Source organism: Pan paniscus, chromosome 13, assembly GCF_029289425.2.
Source record: "Pan paniscus chromosome 13, NHGRI_mPanPan1-v2.0_pri, whole genome shotgun sequence".
NCBI classification, from domain to species: domain Eukaryota; kingdom Metazoa; phylum Chordata; class Mammalia; order Primates; family Hominidae; genus Pan; species Pan paniscus.
In genome coordinates, this window is record NC_073262.2 from 138,973,532 (window position 1) to 138,992,654 (window position 19,123).

At 46.8% G+C, this 19,123-nt stretch overlaps 1 protein-coding gene across 2 annotated transcripts in view; it reads right to left on the reverse strand.

Moving 5' to 3' along the window:
* Positions 1-19,123, reverse strand: part of IQCA1 (IQ motif containing with AAA domain 1) — a 180,339-nt gene that overhangs the window by 19,118 nt on the left and 142,098 nt on the right. For both annotated transcript variants that reach the window (XM_008965692.5, XM_003813118.6), the window contains exon 16: positions 1,232-1,318. In XM_008965692.5, the coding sequence (XP_008963940.1) occupies positions 1,232-1,318 (87 nt within the window). The remainder of the gene's footprint in view (positions 1-1,231; positions 1,319-19,123) is intronic.

The following is a 19,123-nucleotide window of genomic DNA, read 5'->3' on the forward strand; positions in this document are numbered from 1 at the left end:
CAGCCGCAAGCACTGATGGCAAGCCCAGGGCACTGTGGGAGAATGCAGGGGGCTGCATGAACTCAGAGGCCGTGCGGGCTGAAATGCTTTCATTTAATAGTAAAGGAAGCGGAGGCTCAGAGAGGTTAAGTTACTTGTTTAAGGACACACAGCCAGCTGTGTGAATGCTGTGCATTGCTGGCCTGAGTTCCAGGCCAGTGTCTTCCACTCCCCAGGCTTATGTCTGGTGGGAGAGGGAGTAGCCCCTGCCCATGAATGAGCCAGGTTTCTGATAACTCCAGGTGTGTGACACCTGAGACGAAACACTGCCCTGCATTTCTCTTAGACGTGGGACCTGGTGGAGAACCCGGTCATTCCTGCCATCCATTTTGCTACCTACTTGTGGACCTTTTCAAGTTTTTTCTGCAATGCAGCAACTTCGCCAGCAGAGGGAGTGAACTACTAGAGTCCCAGATTAAATAATAAATGAGTTCTCTGAAGACTTTCTGAAATGACAGGGCAATCAAGGCTCATTTGGGGAAGAAAAGATTGAGCTTCCACTCTTTATCCAAATCATCTCTACCTGTGAAAAGTGATGTATAATACATAAGGATCAAAAGTGATTAAAATCCTTATGAATTTAATCAGAAATTCACAGTTAACCACTATTTGCTTTGGTGCAAATTGATGTGGAATAACAATCTCGTGTATCTGCACATTTTTTTTAACTTGTGGGAAATTTGCTGGTGATTTGTGGGGGGAAGTGGTGGAGGAGGGGGACCATTGAAAGGAGAGAAAAGAAGGAAGGAAGCAATTGAAACAGGACTCCCTGGAGGCCCGAATGCGGTGCACTTAGCAGTTCTGTTGAGGGTCTTTGTTCATCAATTGTGGGCCTTTTGCTATTTATTATGATGAACAATAGGAAATCCTAATAATAACTCCTATGTGTGCCATTTGCTTTAACTGAGCAGAGTTCTCTAAATTGTTTCTTACCTCTGAATCGTATGTTTGGGTGGAAAATCCCTCTCCCCTTTCTTCCACACTTTCTTTCCTTCTAAACTATGTCTCATAAAGTCAGACCACAGAACCCTTTCAAGTACAGTTAGGGCAGACAGAGACCACTACAGAGAGCCCCAGTGTTTCCTTCCTCGCTTGAAAAGGCAAGACCTTCTCAAAAAGTAGAGGTAGGCCTTGGTAAGGGCCTCCTTTGGAGGAAAGAAAAGGCAAAAGTAAGGCATGAGAAAGTCCTCACCATCTTTTCTGCGTTGGGAACTTTTTTGTAGAAGGTTTTTTCTGTGTCTTCAATCCACACCACGGAGGGCTGGAGCTGTCGAGCCACCTGCAGAGGAAAAGGCAGGGCCCTGGTTGTAAATGCACTTCCCTCTCAGGTGTGCAGAGCCCTGGTTGTAACTGTGCTTCCCTCTGGGGTGTGCAGAGCCCTGGTTGTAAATGCACTTCCCTCTGGGGTGTGCAGAGCCCTGGTTGTAAATGCGCTTCCCTCTCAGGTGTGCAGAGCCCTGGTTGTAAATGCACTTCCCTCTCAGGTGTGCAGAGCCCTGGTTGTAAATGCACTTCCCTCTCAGGTGTGCAGAGCCCTGGTTGTAAATGCGCTTCCTTCTGGGGTGTGCAGAGCCCTGGTTGTGAACATGCTTCCCTCTGGGGTGTGCAGAGCCCTGGTTGTGAACGTGCTTCCCTCTGGGGTGTGCAGAGCCCTGGCTGTGAACATGCTTCCCTCTGGGGTGTGCAGAGCCCTGGTTGTGAACGTGCTTCCCTCTGGGGTGTGCAGAGCCCTGGCTGTGAACATGCTTCCCTCTGGGGTGTGCAGAGCCCTGGTTGTAAATGCGCTTCCCTCTCGGGTGTGCAGAGCCCTGGTTATAAACGTGCTTCCCTCTGGGGTGTGCAGAGCCCTGGTTGTAAACGTGCTTCTCTCTGGGGTGTGCAGAGCCCTGGTTGTAAATGTGCTTCCCTCTGGGGTGTGCAGAGCCCTGGTTGTAAATGCGCTTCCCTCTGGGGTGTGCAGAGCCCTGGTTGTAAATGTGCTTCCCTCTCGGGTGTGCAGAGCCCTGGTTGTAAATGTGCTTCCCTCTGGGGTGTGCAGAGCCCTGGCTGTGAACGTGCTTCCCTCTGGGGTGTGCAGAGCCCTGGTTGTAAATGTGCTTCCCTCTGGGGTGTGCAGAGCCCTGGTTGTAAATGCACTCCCTCTGGGGTGTGCAGAGCCCTGGTTGTAAATGCACTTCCCTCTCGGGTGTGCAGAACCCTGGTTGTAAACGTGTTTCCCTCTGGGGTGTGCAGAACCTTGGTTGTAAACGTGTTTCCCTCTGGGGTGTGCAGAGCCCTGGTTGTAAATGCGCTTCCCTCTGGGGTGTGCAGAGCCCTGGTTGTAAATGTGCTTCCCTCTGGGGTGTGCAGAGCCCTGGTTGTAAATGTGCTTCTCTCTCAGGTGTGCAGAGCCCTGGTTGTAAATGTGCTTCCCTCTGGGGTGTGCAGAGCCCTGGTTGTGAACGTGCTTCCCTCTGGGGTGTGCAGAGCCCTGGTTGTAAATGTGCTTCCCTCTCAGGTGTGCAGAGCCCTGGTTGTAAATGTGCTTCCCTCTGGGGTGTGCGGAACCCTGGTTGTAAATGCACTTCCCTCTGGGGTGTGCGGAACCCTGGTTGTAAATGCACTTCCCTCTGGGGTGTGCAGAGCCCTGGTTGTAAATGCACTTCCCTCTCGGGTGTGCAGAACCCTGGTTGTAACTGTGCTTCCCTTAGGGGTGTGCAGAGCCCTGGTTGTAAATGCACTTCCCTATGGGGTGTGCAGAACCCTGGTTGTAAACATGCTTCCCTCTGGGGTGTGCAGAGCCCTGGCTGTAAACGCGCTTCCCTCTCAGGTGTGCACCTGCTCTCCCTGTGCGGCTCATGAGCTCTGCTGCACAGGCACAGAAATGTGTTCTGCAGCTACAACCTGCCCCACCACATCCCTTCCTTCACAGCAGGACAAGTCCGCCCCCACCCCCACCCCGCAAACCGCTCCTCTGTCAGTCCTGTTCTGACAGGCAGGACAAGCTTGAGGACAAACATTCTGCTCTAGGACCTCAACATCCTCTCAGTTTGGCTTGAAAGAAACCCACAGTTTTCTGCTGAAAATGAATGGAGAACTGGGCCATGAGTTTTAATTACCGCCTCTGGCCGTTCCCAGGTTTATTCAAGTTTGCTTACCATGAGAAAAACCGTTTCAGCACTCGGGCCCCCACGAGGCTATTTGTTCCTCTCTGTTTGGCTGTGCCTTTGTGGCCCAGGCTCCCCCTGAAAGGCGGCTCCGAGCCCCTCTGGACAAGCAGGGCCTCGCGACAGAGCTGGGATGGGACTTACCCTGGGCCCATGAATAATTGCTGTACACCTAACAATCTCTTCAAAGCACCCCCGTGATAGCGAAGTTCAGGTATTTTTGCAACAATTTGTGCTTTGTGCGAAATTGTGACAGATAAAAGCCATGGTGAATACAGCGTTATGTACTCCTATTTTTATATTTCTTAAAACATCATTAAGGCAGCAGGCATGATTTTAAACCAAGACAGTCATTCAATGAGTGATGGAAAAATCGCTAGGGACACTCTACTGTGTCTGCCTCCCTGTCATTATGTACGAAGTGGCAAGTCAGGGCTATAAAGTAGATTACGCACCTTCAAAGGCAGAAGTGGGCACTGATTGAACTGGATCCTTGCGCTGGCCCAAGGCCTGGGCCGGCTGCATTCCCAGGCCCCGACACACACGGACATTGAGAGGGAAAAGAGTGCCAGCCAGGCACCGTTTGCTGGGTATTTCACAGACCCAGAGTCACAGAATTTAGGAACTCAGAATCCCACATTTTAATCGTGATCCCTGAGCCAGTGTGGGGTGATAACTGCAGTGAATGAGTTGGCAGACATGTGCCAGGCATCAGCCACCTATGTTGTGCCCAGCATCACACATGGTCAGAGCCAGCACACACCTGGTGCTGCCTCCTCCTGGAGGCCTTAGCACACGTGGAATAAACTGCTCATCTCATCTGAACCCTATGAAGCAGATAACAATGAACCATTGTTATCATCCCTGTTTGCAGACAAGGAAACTGAGGCTTGCAGACATTAAGTGATGGCCCTGCTCATACAGGTCCAGTGTGGCAGAAGCAGGACTGGAGGCCAGGCTGGGGGCTACAGTCTGTGCTGGCAGCTGAGGCAGCCTACGCGGGTTCCCTCATCTACTCTCACCACGAGCGTGAGGGGCCAGCCCTAGGACCTCTGCTTCGGAGCTGAGAACTGAGGCCCCAGAGACGAGTAGGTGGTTATGTTATAGTGGGGAGCTAGTCGGGCATGAGCAGGGCAGGAGAGGGCTCCTTCCAATACTATACACACACCAAGAATGTCAGGTGACCATCCCATGATGGGCAGGTGGTTGTTTACTGTATTTTTATAATAATCATTGGTCACAGCCAGCACTAGCGAAAGGCAGTCTCCCAATAAACAGAAACACCGGAAGTGGGTGATCAGCAGCTTCCCAATAAGATCTCAGGGGTTGGGCGAGTGGGCTCAACCATGTGCATTAAGAGGCAAAACGGTGGAATTTAACTGGTCTATGACCTTCTAGGGACATTCGACTGGTAAGGGAGGAGCATCTCAAGTGAGCATGCGCACAACTCCAGTGAACACACTGTGCATGCATGCTCCCTCCCAAGTGCTGGCAGGCCACTGTGCATGCGGACAGCCCACCCCAAGGGAAGAATCAGGAGAGAAGGGACGCAAGACCCCAGAAGCATGCCAACATATAAAACCCAGGCTGGAGTGCAGTGGCACGATCTTGGCTGACTGCAACCTAGAGCACGAGACCTCTCACCCTTCGTTCTGCTGAATGTGGGGGTGACCTGCATTTGTGAGCACTTTATTTTGGCCTTGCCACTAGGATTTTATTTTTTGGCGTGATCAGGGAACATTTTTACACTGCTGGTGGGAATGTAAACTCATAGAGCTGCTATGGAAAACAGTGTGGAGATTCCTTAAAGTACTAAAAGTAGAACTACCATTTGATCCAGCAATCCCACTACTGTACCTACCCAGAGGAGAAGATACAAAAATGATACGTGCACATGCATGTTTATACTTCGCACATGCAGCACAATGCACAATTGCAAAATTGTGGCACCAACCCAAATGCCCATCAATCAATGAGTGGATAAAAAAACTGTGCTATATATATATATGTATATGATGGAATACTACTCAGCCATAAAAAGAAATGAATTAACAGCATTTGCAATGACCTGGATGAGATTGGAGACTATTATTCTAAGTGAGGTAACTCACGAATGGAAAACCAAACATCGTACGTTCTCACTAGGACGCGAAGGCATAAGAATGATACAATGGACTTTGGGAACCTGTGGGGAAGAGTGGGAGGGGGATGAGGGATGAAAGACTACAAATAGGGTGCAGTGTATACTGTTCAGGTGATGGATGCACCAAAATCTCACAAATCACCACTAAAGAACTTACTCATGTAACCAAATACCACCTGTACCCCCAATAACTTACAGCCAAAAAAAAAAAAAATCAAAATCTCAAATCTCAAATCAATAAGTAGGTTATTAACTATAGCACCTGCCAGTGGACTCGAGAAGCTAGTCTATTTCAAAGCCTAGCCAAGAAGACTAGCTGATGAGGAGAAACACCAAGCCGGGCGCTTTGCCCCCAAGCTTTCATCATTGAAACAGACAAAATGCTACAGGATAAAGGAACTCTCTTGTCTTCTCTCTTCATCTTTGATTTTTAAAAGAACGTTTAATAAAATCAGCTCTCTAGTAGATCACAGCAAAGTATTAAGTGATTCTCCAGCTTAAACATTCTGTGCTGCTACAAAGAAAGCTTTTGCATAAAATGTAGATTCGAAGGGGTCTCTGAGCTGGCAATCTGGAGTTCTAGTCAGTGTGCAGGAGAAAGTTGCCACAGGAGGGAAATCCAGGAGAAAATGTAGGGTGGGCTCAAGGGCCTTTGGAAATGGAGCTCGACGCTGTATACTGAGCTGATCTATACTGATCCCGGCTGGGCACCATACCCTCTGCTAGAGCAGCAAGGGCAGGAAGAGGAACGGGATGGGTCCGGTCCGAACAGGGTCACTCCAACCGGGAAATGCACCCAGTCAGGGGCGACAGCACCACGTGGTGTTGACAAAAACACATGCTTGGAAGTTGGAGAAAAGAGACCCCTGTGTGCAGAGTCTCACAGTAGCAGGTAAGTGAGGAGGGGCGGAGCACGAGCCAGAGAGGGAAGCCTCTTTCTTCCCCTGACAATTCAGTGCTTCTCACTGGGATCACCAGGGGAGCTTTGGAAAGTACGACCTCCGGGTCTCAGTCCTGGAGATTCTGGTGTGACTGGGGTGTTGTCTGGCGTTAGCAGTTTTGAAAGCTCCCCAGATGATGCTGAAGAGCAGACATGGTCAGGAAGCCCCGCCCGGAAGCACAGATGTCTACTATGCACTGGCTTATGCACAGGTTCCCAAAGACCCTGCCCTGGTTTCTCTGCACTCTCTCAATACCACCTTGAGGGCTGATCTCAACCACTCTGGTAGCTTCAGCTGGCCTCTACGTGCTGACCACAACCAAATGCACATCCAGAGCTCCAGGCCAGAGTTTCTCATCCCCACATGGTGCCTGCCTACCGAAGCCTCAGAAGGCCACCTTCCCTCCCTCCCTCCTGCCCTCCTGCCTCCTGCCCGTTCCCTGTGTGACTCTGCTCCTACCCAAGCCAGAGGCCTGGGTATCCACCCTTGTCTCATTCCCCACACCTTGCTCCTACCCAAGCCAGAGGCCTGGGTATCCACCCTTGTCTCATTCCCCACACCTAACAACCCCACAGTCTATTCATGGCACTTCCTAATCCCTTTCAACTCCAAGTATTCCGTTCTCTCAGCTACTTGGTGCAAGCCCCCGATTTCCTTCCAACACGGCCTGGGCACTGCTGCCAAGGGATGGAGCTGAAGAGTGAGGAGGGGGCAAGCTCCAAGGGGCCATTGTTCCCTTACAGCTATTTTGAGTTTAAGTCAAAAGCTTCCCTACTTCCAGCTCCAAAAGTAAATAAGAAAATGAGACGTTGTATGTAAAAGGTTTATACTTCGTAGAGAAAAGATAATTTGTAATAACAAAGGCAAGATCTTATTTTTTTTCAGTACCTCTTAAGAATCTCAGTTTCAGAACTGAACCCAATGGAGAAACCATCTTCGCATCAACAGCTATCTCTTCAGATTGGATAAAGAAAATGTGGTACATATACACCATGGAATACTATGCAGCCATAAAAAAGAATGAGACCATGTCTTTAGCAAGAACATGGATGGAGCTGGAGGCCATTATCCTTTCCTTAGCAAGCTAATGCAGGAAGAGAAAATCAAATACCACTTATTCTCACTTATAAGTGGCAGCTAAACAGTGAGAATGCATGGACACAAAGAAGGGAACAGCAGGCACTGGGGCCTCCTTGAGGGTGAAGGTTTGGAGGAGGAAAATGAGTGGAAAAAATCATTACTGGGTACCGGGCTTAATGCCTGGGCGATGAAATAATCTATACAACAAACCCCTGTGACACGAGTTTACCTATGTAACAAACCTGCACACACACCCCTGAACCTAAAATAAAAGTTAAAAACGAAAACAAAAGCAACTGTCTCTTGTCTTAGCTGACTGCACTCGTGGCTGCTGTGGATCACTTCTCGCGATATCCACGTGGCAAGCAATGGGTTTTCCATAGTGCCTATTGGGGCCTCTATTTTCTCAACCCAGATGGGAATTGCAGATGTGAATACCAAGTATTTCAGCGTTAACTTTTCTCTTTTTGCTCTTAACAAACTAAGCTGTGCAGCCTTGAAACAGGAGTCGCCCTAACTTGGAATGATTTTGAGACCCACAATCTTGTTTCCAGCATCAGATTCTAAATCAGTTGTTTTGAAAACGGCGGCTCCATTCTGTTGACTGTGAAGTTAGCGATTGTTCCTTTAACGTGTAGCTCCTTCAGAACTAATGGGGGAATTCCATGCTTCCTGAATTTTTAACACACACCTGTGAAGGAATTGCTCTCCCTAGTTCAGCAGCTTTGGGAGCACACAGGGTTGTACGGGGCACTCTGGAGTGATGTGGTTTGGAAGGGCTCAATTATTACCAAACAAGACAGAGAATGTTCCCAAGAACATTCCCAAGAGTGTTCTCAGATGAGGATAACGATACAACTGACTTCATTTGCAAAGTGCTCTGGCGTCCAGGACACCATTTGCCTCCTCACCGGACACATGCTCCATGTGTGCCAAGCACACCCCGCGGCTCTCCCCTTTCACAGATGAGGCTGCTGAGGCAGAGCCAGGTGAGGGATGAGTCATGTGCTGGCTCAGCAACTGGTAAGTGCTGGAGATGGGAGCGGGACCTGGGTCTGCCCAGCACCCACAAGCCCTTGCATGGACCAGGCGGCCACCACATTGCCAGGGGAGATGGGATGCCTATTCCTTGACCTGTACCGCTACCTGATCCGCTACCATCTTTCATCCCAGCAGGAAGAATGCTAAAGCCATCACTGTCTTGCCCTCCAGAGCTCGGATCTCTGGCTTTCCTGACCTTCCCCTGGGGAAGCTGAGGGGCCTGCTGGTCACAGGACCCCTGGTGACCATGTTCAGGTCTGGCCAGAAAGAAGACAGGCATGGAAACTGGGGCAGCGTCAAGCGGAAGCTACTTCGTCCAGGAGGGATGAAAGGGACAGAGGCTGCTTCTCTTGGAGAAAAGAAGACTTGAGGCTGGTAAGTTTGCTGTTTTCAAACGCGTGAAAGACTGCCATGGGGAAGAAAGGCAGGTTTTGCTAGGTTTGGCCCTGAACGTAGAATGAAGGCTGTTCTTTCATTTCTTCCTTTATAAGACATTTACAGAAGAGCTTGGTATGCCAGGCACTGTGCTAGGTGCCAGGGTCACAAAGAGTAATAACGCAGGGTCCGTGACCTCCAGGAGCCCACCTGTGGTAGGGGAGAGCAGACCTGAGGTTGAGGGTGCTCCAAGGAAATCAGGGTGTCAGTGAGGGGCACCAATGACAGAAAGTGGGAGAAGTGGGCGGGTGGGGGGAACCAGGAACGGAGACCGCAGACAGTGGTTAAAGCAGACAGGCCTTCCGAGATCTCCAGAAGATCAGATGGTCTGGAGAGGGGGAAGCACCCTGCCTGGGCCAGGAGCCAGGGCACAGTGTGAGGTGTCCTCACCTGGGGCACATGGGGAGCACCTGGCACTTCTGGAAGGGGTCAGAAAAGTGCACGGCCATGCTACAGAGGTTGCTTGTATCCTGGAGGCTGTGGAAGTCCTGGAAAGGACTTTAATCAAGAACTTTGATCCTTTTTCTGTTACAGAAAAATCCCTCTTGGGAGTGTGTAGAGGAGGATGTGGTGGGAGCTGTGCTGGCCTTGGGGAGCAGGCAGGTGTGGGCGGTGGGCACAGGGAGGACAAGGCCCAGGTAGGGAGGTGCTGCGGGGCTGCTGTGGGGAGATGAGAGCCCGCAGTGGGGGATAGGCAGGGCAGGATGGGGAGGGCAGGACTGGCCGGCCTCAATGACAGTGGGTTGTGGGTTGCAGGAGGGGGCTCGATGCTAGATGCCCAGTGGATGGTAATGAGGGGGTCAGTGCCAGCTGCCATGAGCCCCTGGGCAGCGGGGCAGGCAGGGAGGGCTGCTGGGGCCAGAGAAGAGGAGAGAGGCAAGGGCAGAAAGGGCCTCCGAGGCCACAGCAATGGCTGTGGACGCCTCAAGAATGGATGGAAGGAATTCTCGAGTAAAGGGGCACAGTGGATGAGGCCGGGAGAGGGTGACAGAGAGCCCGGGGCCACACAGGGAAGACGATGACAGAGGAGGAGGTCCAGGCTGCCAAGGGGCAGCAGCCGTGGATAGAAGGGATGGGTCTGGAGCGACAGCTAGCCTCGAAGCCAGGGGGCCAACGAGCAGGAGGGGGGCGGCCAGCGGTGGCCTGTGCTGGCCAGAGAGTTTGGTAATGAGGAGGTCACTGGTGGCCTTGGCAGGGAGTGGAGTGAACAGAGCCAGGTGACAGGGAGAGCTCCTTCAGAAAGACGGGCAGACAGTAAGCCTGGGGAGGACGTGGCGCATGGGGTAGTCAGTGCCCAGGAAATGTTTGGGGATAGCGTGGGCTAGGGACAGAAGGCAGGAGGATGGGCTGGGAGGAGAAGGGCTCATCTTCCCTGCACCACAGACACTGGGGGATAGGGTGGCTGCTGCTGCAGGAAGTGTGCAGGCCAGACAAGAAATGTTGGCAGGCGCATCTGCTGGGAATAAAATCTGCTCTTAGAGTTTGTGGAAAAGCAGTGTTCTTTAGTAAAAATCTCAGAGTATACCGAATGGCATAAACAACACCTCCCTCCACCTAGAATCAACCGTTGAACACTTCCTGTCCTTACAGATCCTTTACGAAAATGGGATCTTGTTCAACACATACTGCTTTACGGGCTGCCTTGTTCATGTCACACGAAAGTTATTTCTCCATTATCATTTTAACAGGAAGCACCAGCATTACGGTTCTAATTAATCCCCTGGTTTTGAATGTATAGATGGTTTCCATCTTTTACTACCCCAAATAGTACTTATTTAGGGCACCTGGCCGAGAATTTCCTTAGAATGACTGCCAGGAGAGGCTTCCAGGTGGAGGGGCCTGGACATTCTGTGCGTGTCGTTTTTATGCATACTGTCGCACTGCCCCCCTGGGGGTTCCATCTGTTTACACTCTCCCCAGGAATAAATGAGGGCTCTGGCTCTCTACACTCTTCTCCTCGACGAGGATTAATAATAAAAAACTCTGCCAATTTGCTAATGAAAAATGGTATCCTTTGCTTTTCTAATTTTCATTTAGCTATGAAAAGGCTTCATTTAAATTACCCGCAGATAGTTTGAGGTCACGGACAATTACATTAATTAATTCGTAATTGAACTTTCCAGAGTTCTGTCGGGTAGTTCACGTCACCTGCCAGTAGAGGGCTCTTCGCTACTATCAAATATCACTAGAGGGTTTTTGTTGTGTGTCAATTATGAAATAAAGACAAATTTCCACCGTGTGCCTTTTCAAATTCTAGGAAGTTCTAGCAAACAACTAAAGACGTCTCTATCCACATGCATTTTATGGGCTTGATCTTTTGTATTTTCCAAAGAAACACTGTCAAACATTCACCATCAGAATTAGATTCTCAGGGGATAATGGCTCAACAATTAAAACCTGTTTGTGTTTCGGCATGCATGGGTTATGAAGATGCTCTGCCCAGATGACCCCTGGACGTTTTGGAGGTTCTCTCTGAAAGGATCCTATTTTGCTTGCCAAGGAGAACTGCAGGAAAAAAACAGCTACTATTTTTTTCAGCTGATGTGTCTCGGCTGAAACTCATTCATTCATTAATTCATCCCACACATATTTACGGAGCATCTGAGAGCTCTGTGGTAGGAGGCAGGGGTGTCTGGGAGTTGGGAGACACGGTCCCTGCCTGTGGAGGGTGCAGCTGCCTGTGTCTGAATGGGTGTCGCTGAGTGAGGTGCTGCGGGGTTAGGGGTTAGGGAGGGTGCAGGGGCGTAAGGCTTATTTGCAGGGGGAGGGGGCTCACTTTCCCATACTGTGGTCACTTGGATTCTGTTTAAATACTTCATATGACACTTTGGCCTGCATTTCCACTATTTAAAAATTATATTTTAAGTTTCTATTTCCTTGTAATACCTTTTATGTACTTGCGGAGTTTATTTCAAGTCCTCACTGCAATTAGCTGGATATAAACCATAAATGATCATCAAAAGAAGGGCAGAGGTATACTAGAATGAGAAGCCTGGCTGGGCTGGTAAACTGAGGCAAAGCAAAGAACTAGAGAGGAGCTAGGATGCAGGGGCTCACAGGAAAGACTGGGCACAGTAACTAGGAGAGAACATGCATGTGTGTGTGTGTCTGTGTTCAATGTGTGTGTGTCAATGTATGTGTGTGCATGTGCATATGTTAGTATGAGTGTATGTTAGTGTGCACATGTGTGCGTGTGCATGTGTGTATGTTAGTATGTTAGTGTGCACGTGTGCGTGTTTGTATGAGTGTATGTTAGTGTGTACATGTGTGCGTGTGTGTATTAGTGTGCGTGTGTTAGTGTGTTAGTGTGTGTGTGTGTTAGTGTGTGTTAGTGTGCACGTGTGCGTGTTAGTGTGCGTGTGTATGAGTGTGTGTATGTTAGTGTGCACATGTGTGCATGTGTGTGAGTATATGTTAGTGTGCGTGTGTGTGTGTGGGGGGGCAGGTTGGTGCTAGTAACAGGAACATGTTGATGCAATTAGTGCTTATCCAGACTGTGTTCAATGGGAAGGTGTTGGATGGTGGGGGGCGTCAGGCTTACAAACCACCTGAACTTAACTCTTGAAGCCCCGTCTCCTCCCCAGCCCACTGCCCACCACACTATGGCCAATGAATTCTCGCCAGGTGGAACGGACTCTAGCCAGCTTGGAGAAGCCTGTGTGCAAAGCCATTCTCAACTTCCCAAGGCACCTCCATCGCCCCCACCCCGAGTGTTTCCGGGTTGCCTAAACATTTTGAATGCTTGTGGCATCAAACCCTGGTCCCGCCTTGTCCCCACTGCCTGATACACAACACCTGCGGATGCCACTCTGTGTTTTTGGTGATTGACAGCCTGCAGAGTGTTTCCACACCTGACTGACACACAGTGCCCGAGGCCTCCACAGCCTGATGCCCTCCCTGTGTGGGGTGCTCCCTGTCGTCACTGGACAGGTGGAGTGGGACATGTATCCTGGGTCCTGGAGAAGCCTGGCTCTCTTGTTGCCTTCCTCCTGGGAGTCCCCTTCCCACGGCAGCCTCTGACACAGCTGGACCCGGCTACATGGCCCACCCTGGTCTAGGGGCCTTTCTTTTGTGTTCTTTTTTCTCCTTCTTTCTTTGCAGGTGCATGTGTCTGAATTCCGAGAAGTTTCCTATGTGTCGGGGGTCTAGGCTCCCTCCCCACCCTGGGCCCCTCCCGGGTGTCTGGTTTGATGTGGCCTCCCAGGACTGACACCGATGTTCCAGGCAGGAGAAACAATGGCAGAGGCCTCGTTGGCCGTACAGACGCCAGCATCCCCACCCACAGTGGGTTTTGATGGACTCTGGGCGCTAGTGAGGTGTCTGTCTGCGTTCCTCACTGTAGCACATGGTCAGTGTGGCCCACTGTGGGGCGGGGAGAGTGGGGAGGCCCTGCCTATGTGGGAGCAGGCTACGTGGGCGCTCTCTGCACTTTCTCCTCCCTTTTGCCAGGAACCGAAAACTGCTCTGAAAAATAGTCTATGTAAAAAAGAAAAGGTTCTGCAGCCTATGTGCACGTCGCTCCTCAGCCTGCAGCTGCGTCCGCACACAGTGGAAGGTGAGCCTAGCCTCTTCATGGACGACCCACTCAAGACTCAGGGCACTGGCCTCCCACCGTGTCCACACCCGAGGCTGCACTGGAGCCGCTAAATCCTGTGTCCCTCTCCCCATGTCCTTACTCCTCTCTTTCCTCTCCCCCGCCTTTTTGATTAGCCCTGTTTTGGGGGACAGATGTAGGCCTTGCGTTATCCTTACTGATATTCACCTTGTAAAATGAGACTAACATATGTATTACACTAATTGTACATCTCTCTCTGTGTGTGTGTGTGTGTGTGTGTGTTTTAAATCAACCACAAATAGCAGCAATGTCTTTGTCTGGGTTATTAATCAGGAAGAGAAGTCTTCTTCTATGAGCTACAGAAACATACCTTTTATGAGCTACAGAAATTGCTGAAGCTACTTTATGAACTACAGAAATTGGCCAGGCACCTCTGCTGACACCTGGACTAGCTGTCTACACCACCACACACCACATCTGGCCAAGAGCCCTTGGTGTGCTGCCATAAGGCTGCTGGCTGTGAGCCCACAGAGGAGCCGGGTGGATGGTACTGGGGCACAAGAGCATCGAGGGTCCCTTTTGTCCAGATGCTGCAGACCACTGTGGGCCACGTGTCCTACAGCTGACACTGCCTCGGCCCCGTTCTCCCAGGTCCTCACTCTAACTCAGCCCTCAGGGGCCAGGTCACCAAGCAGAAGGGAGGAAAGCAGAACCTAAGAACCTCCAGGGGCAGAGACGACCCTCCCCCCAGATCCAGGGGGCCGCTGAAACGTCCTCTGCTCCAGCCTCCTTCCCTGCGCCCTGCCCTGGCCTTCCCTTGCCTCTCTAATGAGAGGTCTGGAGGGCGGGGGCCATTCTCACTGGCAAGGCGGATGCAGGAAGAAGCAGGATGGCCTTCAGTTGCTTCATCATCTCACACTGGGATATTCCCAGCAGACCCGCTGGCCCAGGAATGGCCTTGCCTCTGTGTCTTGTGGAGGGCACATCCTCCCACAGGGTGGGGCATGCGGAGCCGATGCTCCCCCAGAGGCCAGCTGGGGGGCCACGCGACGGTCTTGGGACCTGACCTAGAGTGAAATCCAGAGGTCAGACCTCTGGTTCTCTTGCATTTTTGTTGAAATTCAGCACTCTGAGTGTCACTTTTCTCATCTGTAAAATGGGCACGTCAATTCCTACCTCATCAGAGCTTTGATGCAATTAAAAGAGAAAGTATGTGTAAAACGCCTTAGCATGTGCCTGACTCCAGGGCGGAGGTCAGAAAAGGCCCTTCCTGCTCCACTGTCCCCTGGTTTACTATTATACAGACTCAAGGAGACTGGTACCTGGCAGGGGGGGTGGTAGGCAACAGGCCTGACTTATAACTTCTTTCACCTGTGAAATGTTTATTGCATGTTCATCATTTGTCAAATATGTATCAAATATTTATAATTTTTATAATATATTTATATATTATAAATATATATTTGTATATTATAAATATATATTTATAATATAAATATATTTATATTTATATTATTATATAATTAATATTAACAATAATATATTATTAAATATATAATAAAAAATATATATTTTATATAATATAAACATATATATTATATAGTATATATAGTAGACTATATATAGTATTATTTAGATACATTTAGTATATATAGTATATATATTTAGTATATATAGTATATATGGTATTTATATATAAATACTATAGTATATATATACTATATATAAATACTATATATATAGTATTTATGTATATAGTAAATATATATATTTACTACAAGTAAATGACTATTATTTCAGATTCCCTATACTACTAAAAGTATACATAGAAAATATGCATATTTTGGATATTCTTGGATATAAATAGAAAAGAATATGCATATCTTGGAAAATAAGGAATATATTTGTCTAACCAGTTCATAAATATTTGACAAATATTTAAATATTTATATTATAAATATAAATATTTATAAATACATTTTAATATTTATCAATATATATTTATATTATACATACATATTTATATATTTATATTATATTTATATTATACATACATATTTATATATTTATATTATACATAATATACCCCTCCCCCCGGGTACCAGTCTCCTTGAGTCTGTATAATAGTAAACCAGGGGACAGTGGAGCAGGAAGGGCCTTTTCTGACCTGCACCCTGGAGTCAGGCACATGCTAAGGCGTTTTACACATACTTTCTCTTTTAATTGCATCAAAGCTCTGATGAGGTAGGAATTGACGTGCCCATTTTACAGATGAGAAAAGTGACAGAGTGCTGAATTTCAACAAAAATGCAAGAGAACCAGAGGTCTGACCTCTGGATTTCACTCTAGGTCAGGTCCCAAGACCGTCGTGTGGCCCCCTAGCTGGCCTCTGGGGAAGCATCAGCTCCGCATGCCCCACCCTGTGGGAGGATGTGCCCTCCACAAGACACAGAGGCAAGGCCATTCCTGGGCCAGCGGGTCTGCTGGGAATATCCCAGTGTGAGATGATGAAGCAACTGAAGGCCATCCTGCTTCTTCCTGCATCCGCCTTGCCAGTGAGAATGGCCCCGGCCCTCCAGACCTCTCATTAGAGGGGCGCAGGGAAGGAGGCTGGAGCAGAGGACGTTTCAGCGGCCCCCTGGATCTGGGGGGAGGGTCCTCTCTGCCCCTGGAGGTTCTTAGGTTCTGCTTTCCTCCCCTAGTAGACTATATATAGTAGACTATACCATATATAATAGACTATATATACTATATATAAAAAATAGACTATACTATATATAGTAGACTATATACACTATATATAGTAGACTATATATACACTACACTATATATAGTAGACTATATATACACTACACGATATATAGTCGACTATATATACACTATATAGTAGACTATATATACACTACACTATATATAGTAGACTATATATACACTACACGATATATAGTCGACTATATATACACTATATATAGTCGACTATATATACACTATATATAGTATATATAAAATAGACTATAGTATATATAGTCGACTATACATAGTATATATAGTCGCCTATACATAGTATATATAGTCGCCTATACATAGTATATATAGTCGACTATACATACTATATATAGTCGACTATACATACTATATATAGTCGACTATACATACTATATATAGTCGACTATACATACTATATATAGTCGACTATACATACTATATATAGTCGACTATACAATACTATATATAGTCGACTATACTATATATAGTCGACTATATATACTATAGTCGACTATATATAGTATATATAGTCGACTATATATAGTATATATAGTAGACTATATACTATATATAGTCGACTATATATAGTATATATAGTCGACTATATATAGTATATATAGTCGACTATATATAGTATATATAGTCGACTATATATAGTATATATAGTAGACTATACTATACTCCATATAGTAGACTATATATACTCTATATACTCCATATAGTAGACTATATATACTCTATATAGTAGACTAGACTATATATACTAGACTATATATACTATATATAGTAGACTATATACAGTAGACTATATATACTATATATAGTAGACTAGACTATAGACTATATGTACTATATATAGTAGACTATATAGACACTATATAGTGGACTATATAGACACTATATAGTGGAATATACATATAGTGGACTATACATATAGTGGACTATATATAGTCGACTATATATAGTGGACTATATATAGACTATATAGTGGACTATAGATTATATATAGTGGACTATAGATTATATATAGTGGACTATAGATTATATATAGTGGACTATAGATTATATATAGTGGACTATATAGACTATATATAGTGGACTATATAGACTATATATAGTGGACTATATAGACTATATGTAGTGGACTATATAGAGTATATGTAGTGGACTATATAGATTATATGTAGTGGACTATATAGACTATATATACAGTGGACTATGTAGACTATATATACAGTGGACGATATAGACTATATATACTATATAGTGGACTATATAGACTATATATAGTGGACTATATAGACTATTATAGTGGACTATATAGACTATTATAGTGGACTATATAGACTATATATACAGTCGACTATACTATATATAGAGTCGCCTATACATACTATATAGAGTCGCCTATATATACTATATAGTCTACAAGTAAATAGTCATTTACTTGTAGACACATTTCTTAAAAAGGAAACGCTTCCCCTCACCCCTCACTCATTATTCTATTAGTTACTGTGTGTAAAATAAATCCTCCAAACACAATGATCACAAAATGAATTTGAATTTACGGTTGTGAAACGAATCGGAGACTCATTTTCCCTGCGTGCTTCCACGGTGCTGTGAGTGAGGCGAATGCCACCTGCCTGAAGTGAGAAATGACAAGCATTTCCCTGTAGTTGCATTATTTACCCTCTCGAGATTAACTTGGTAACAGGACTTCTCTCTAGGAAGAATCCATGAGGAATCAGGCCCTTCTGTTATTTCACCTTCTCCTGCAAATGCCATGAACCATATTTTGCTGCTCTTGAGCCACAGCCGGTGTTCTGCAGCTCACACGGCACAGTCAGGCACTCCAGCTTCCTGCCGTCAACTTACCAGCACAAGCATCCTGTCCTGCTTGCCTTTGGTTAATTAAAAGCAAATACCTCTTTGCAATGCAGATAGCTGCTCTGTCAGTCACACTGGGACACGGTGGCCTCACCGCACACAATTTTTAATTGATTGACTCCCACTCCTGAGACCTCTGGGTCTTTCATTAATCAGTTATATACACAAGAAAGGTGAAGTTTAATGAGGTGTGTGTCAGGCACTCTGACATGAAGTGGCCCAGGTGGGTGAATGTGGTGCTCCACATTTTAATAATTTGACACCCAGCATTTTGCAGTCCACACAATGCCAGTTTGTGATAATTCTAATAAACGCAAAGATCGCTTATCTGGCATCAAGAAAAAATCTCTCAGCAGCAGGAACAAAGACTTTCCTAGAGTGAGAACAGAAAGATCACATCCTTGCTCTGTCCTAGATTCACACCAGGAGCTACTAAGCTGTTTGGTGAGTCAGAAAATGGATACTTAATTCAGCCATTCAGCCCTATTTCAGTGAGCGGCCGTATAATGCAGTTTTGAAACTTGGAGGCTCTGGAGCCAGACTGTGTGAGATCCTATCATTGCACTGCAACCAGGAAAATTACTAAAATGATTTGTGCCTCAGTTTTCTTAACAGTAAAATGGGTATAATGATAGTGCCTACCTCATAGAGTTGTTGTAAGGACTGAGTGAGTTAATACATAGTGATGTATGCAACAGTCTGGGATATATAGATGCTTACAAAACACTAATATTTTTATATTTATGTGCTTCTGTTACTTGACAAATGTCAACAAAATTTGATGTTTAGAATGAACAAATGTAGGTGTTCTTTTGGGCAAGAGGATGGGTTCATTTTACCTTTCCTCTGAAGAACTTAGTGCTTACAACTTGGTAGTTAAGCACATGGAGGCCACAAGTCAGGTTGCCTGGCTTCAAATTCCAGCTCACCTTCAAATCATTGGCTAACTTTAGATGTGTGCTTGCATGGGGGAAGATTCCAAGAAGCTCAGTGAAAAGCAATAGATGAAAAACAGAGAACGGAGCACATTCCTCAGCTACTGCCAAGTCAGAGGAGCTTGGTAAACAGGATTTCCATTGAAACTCTGGAG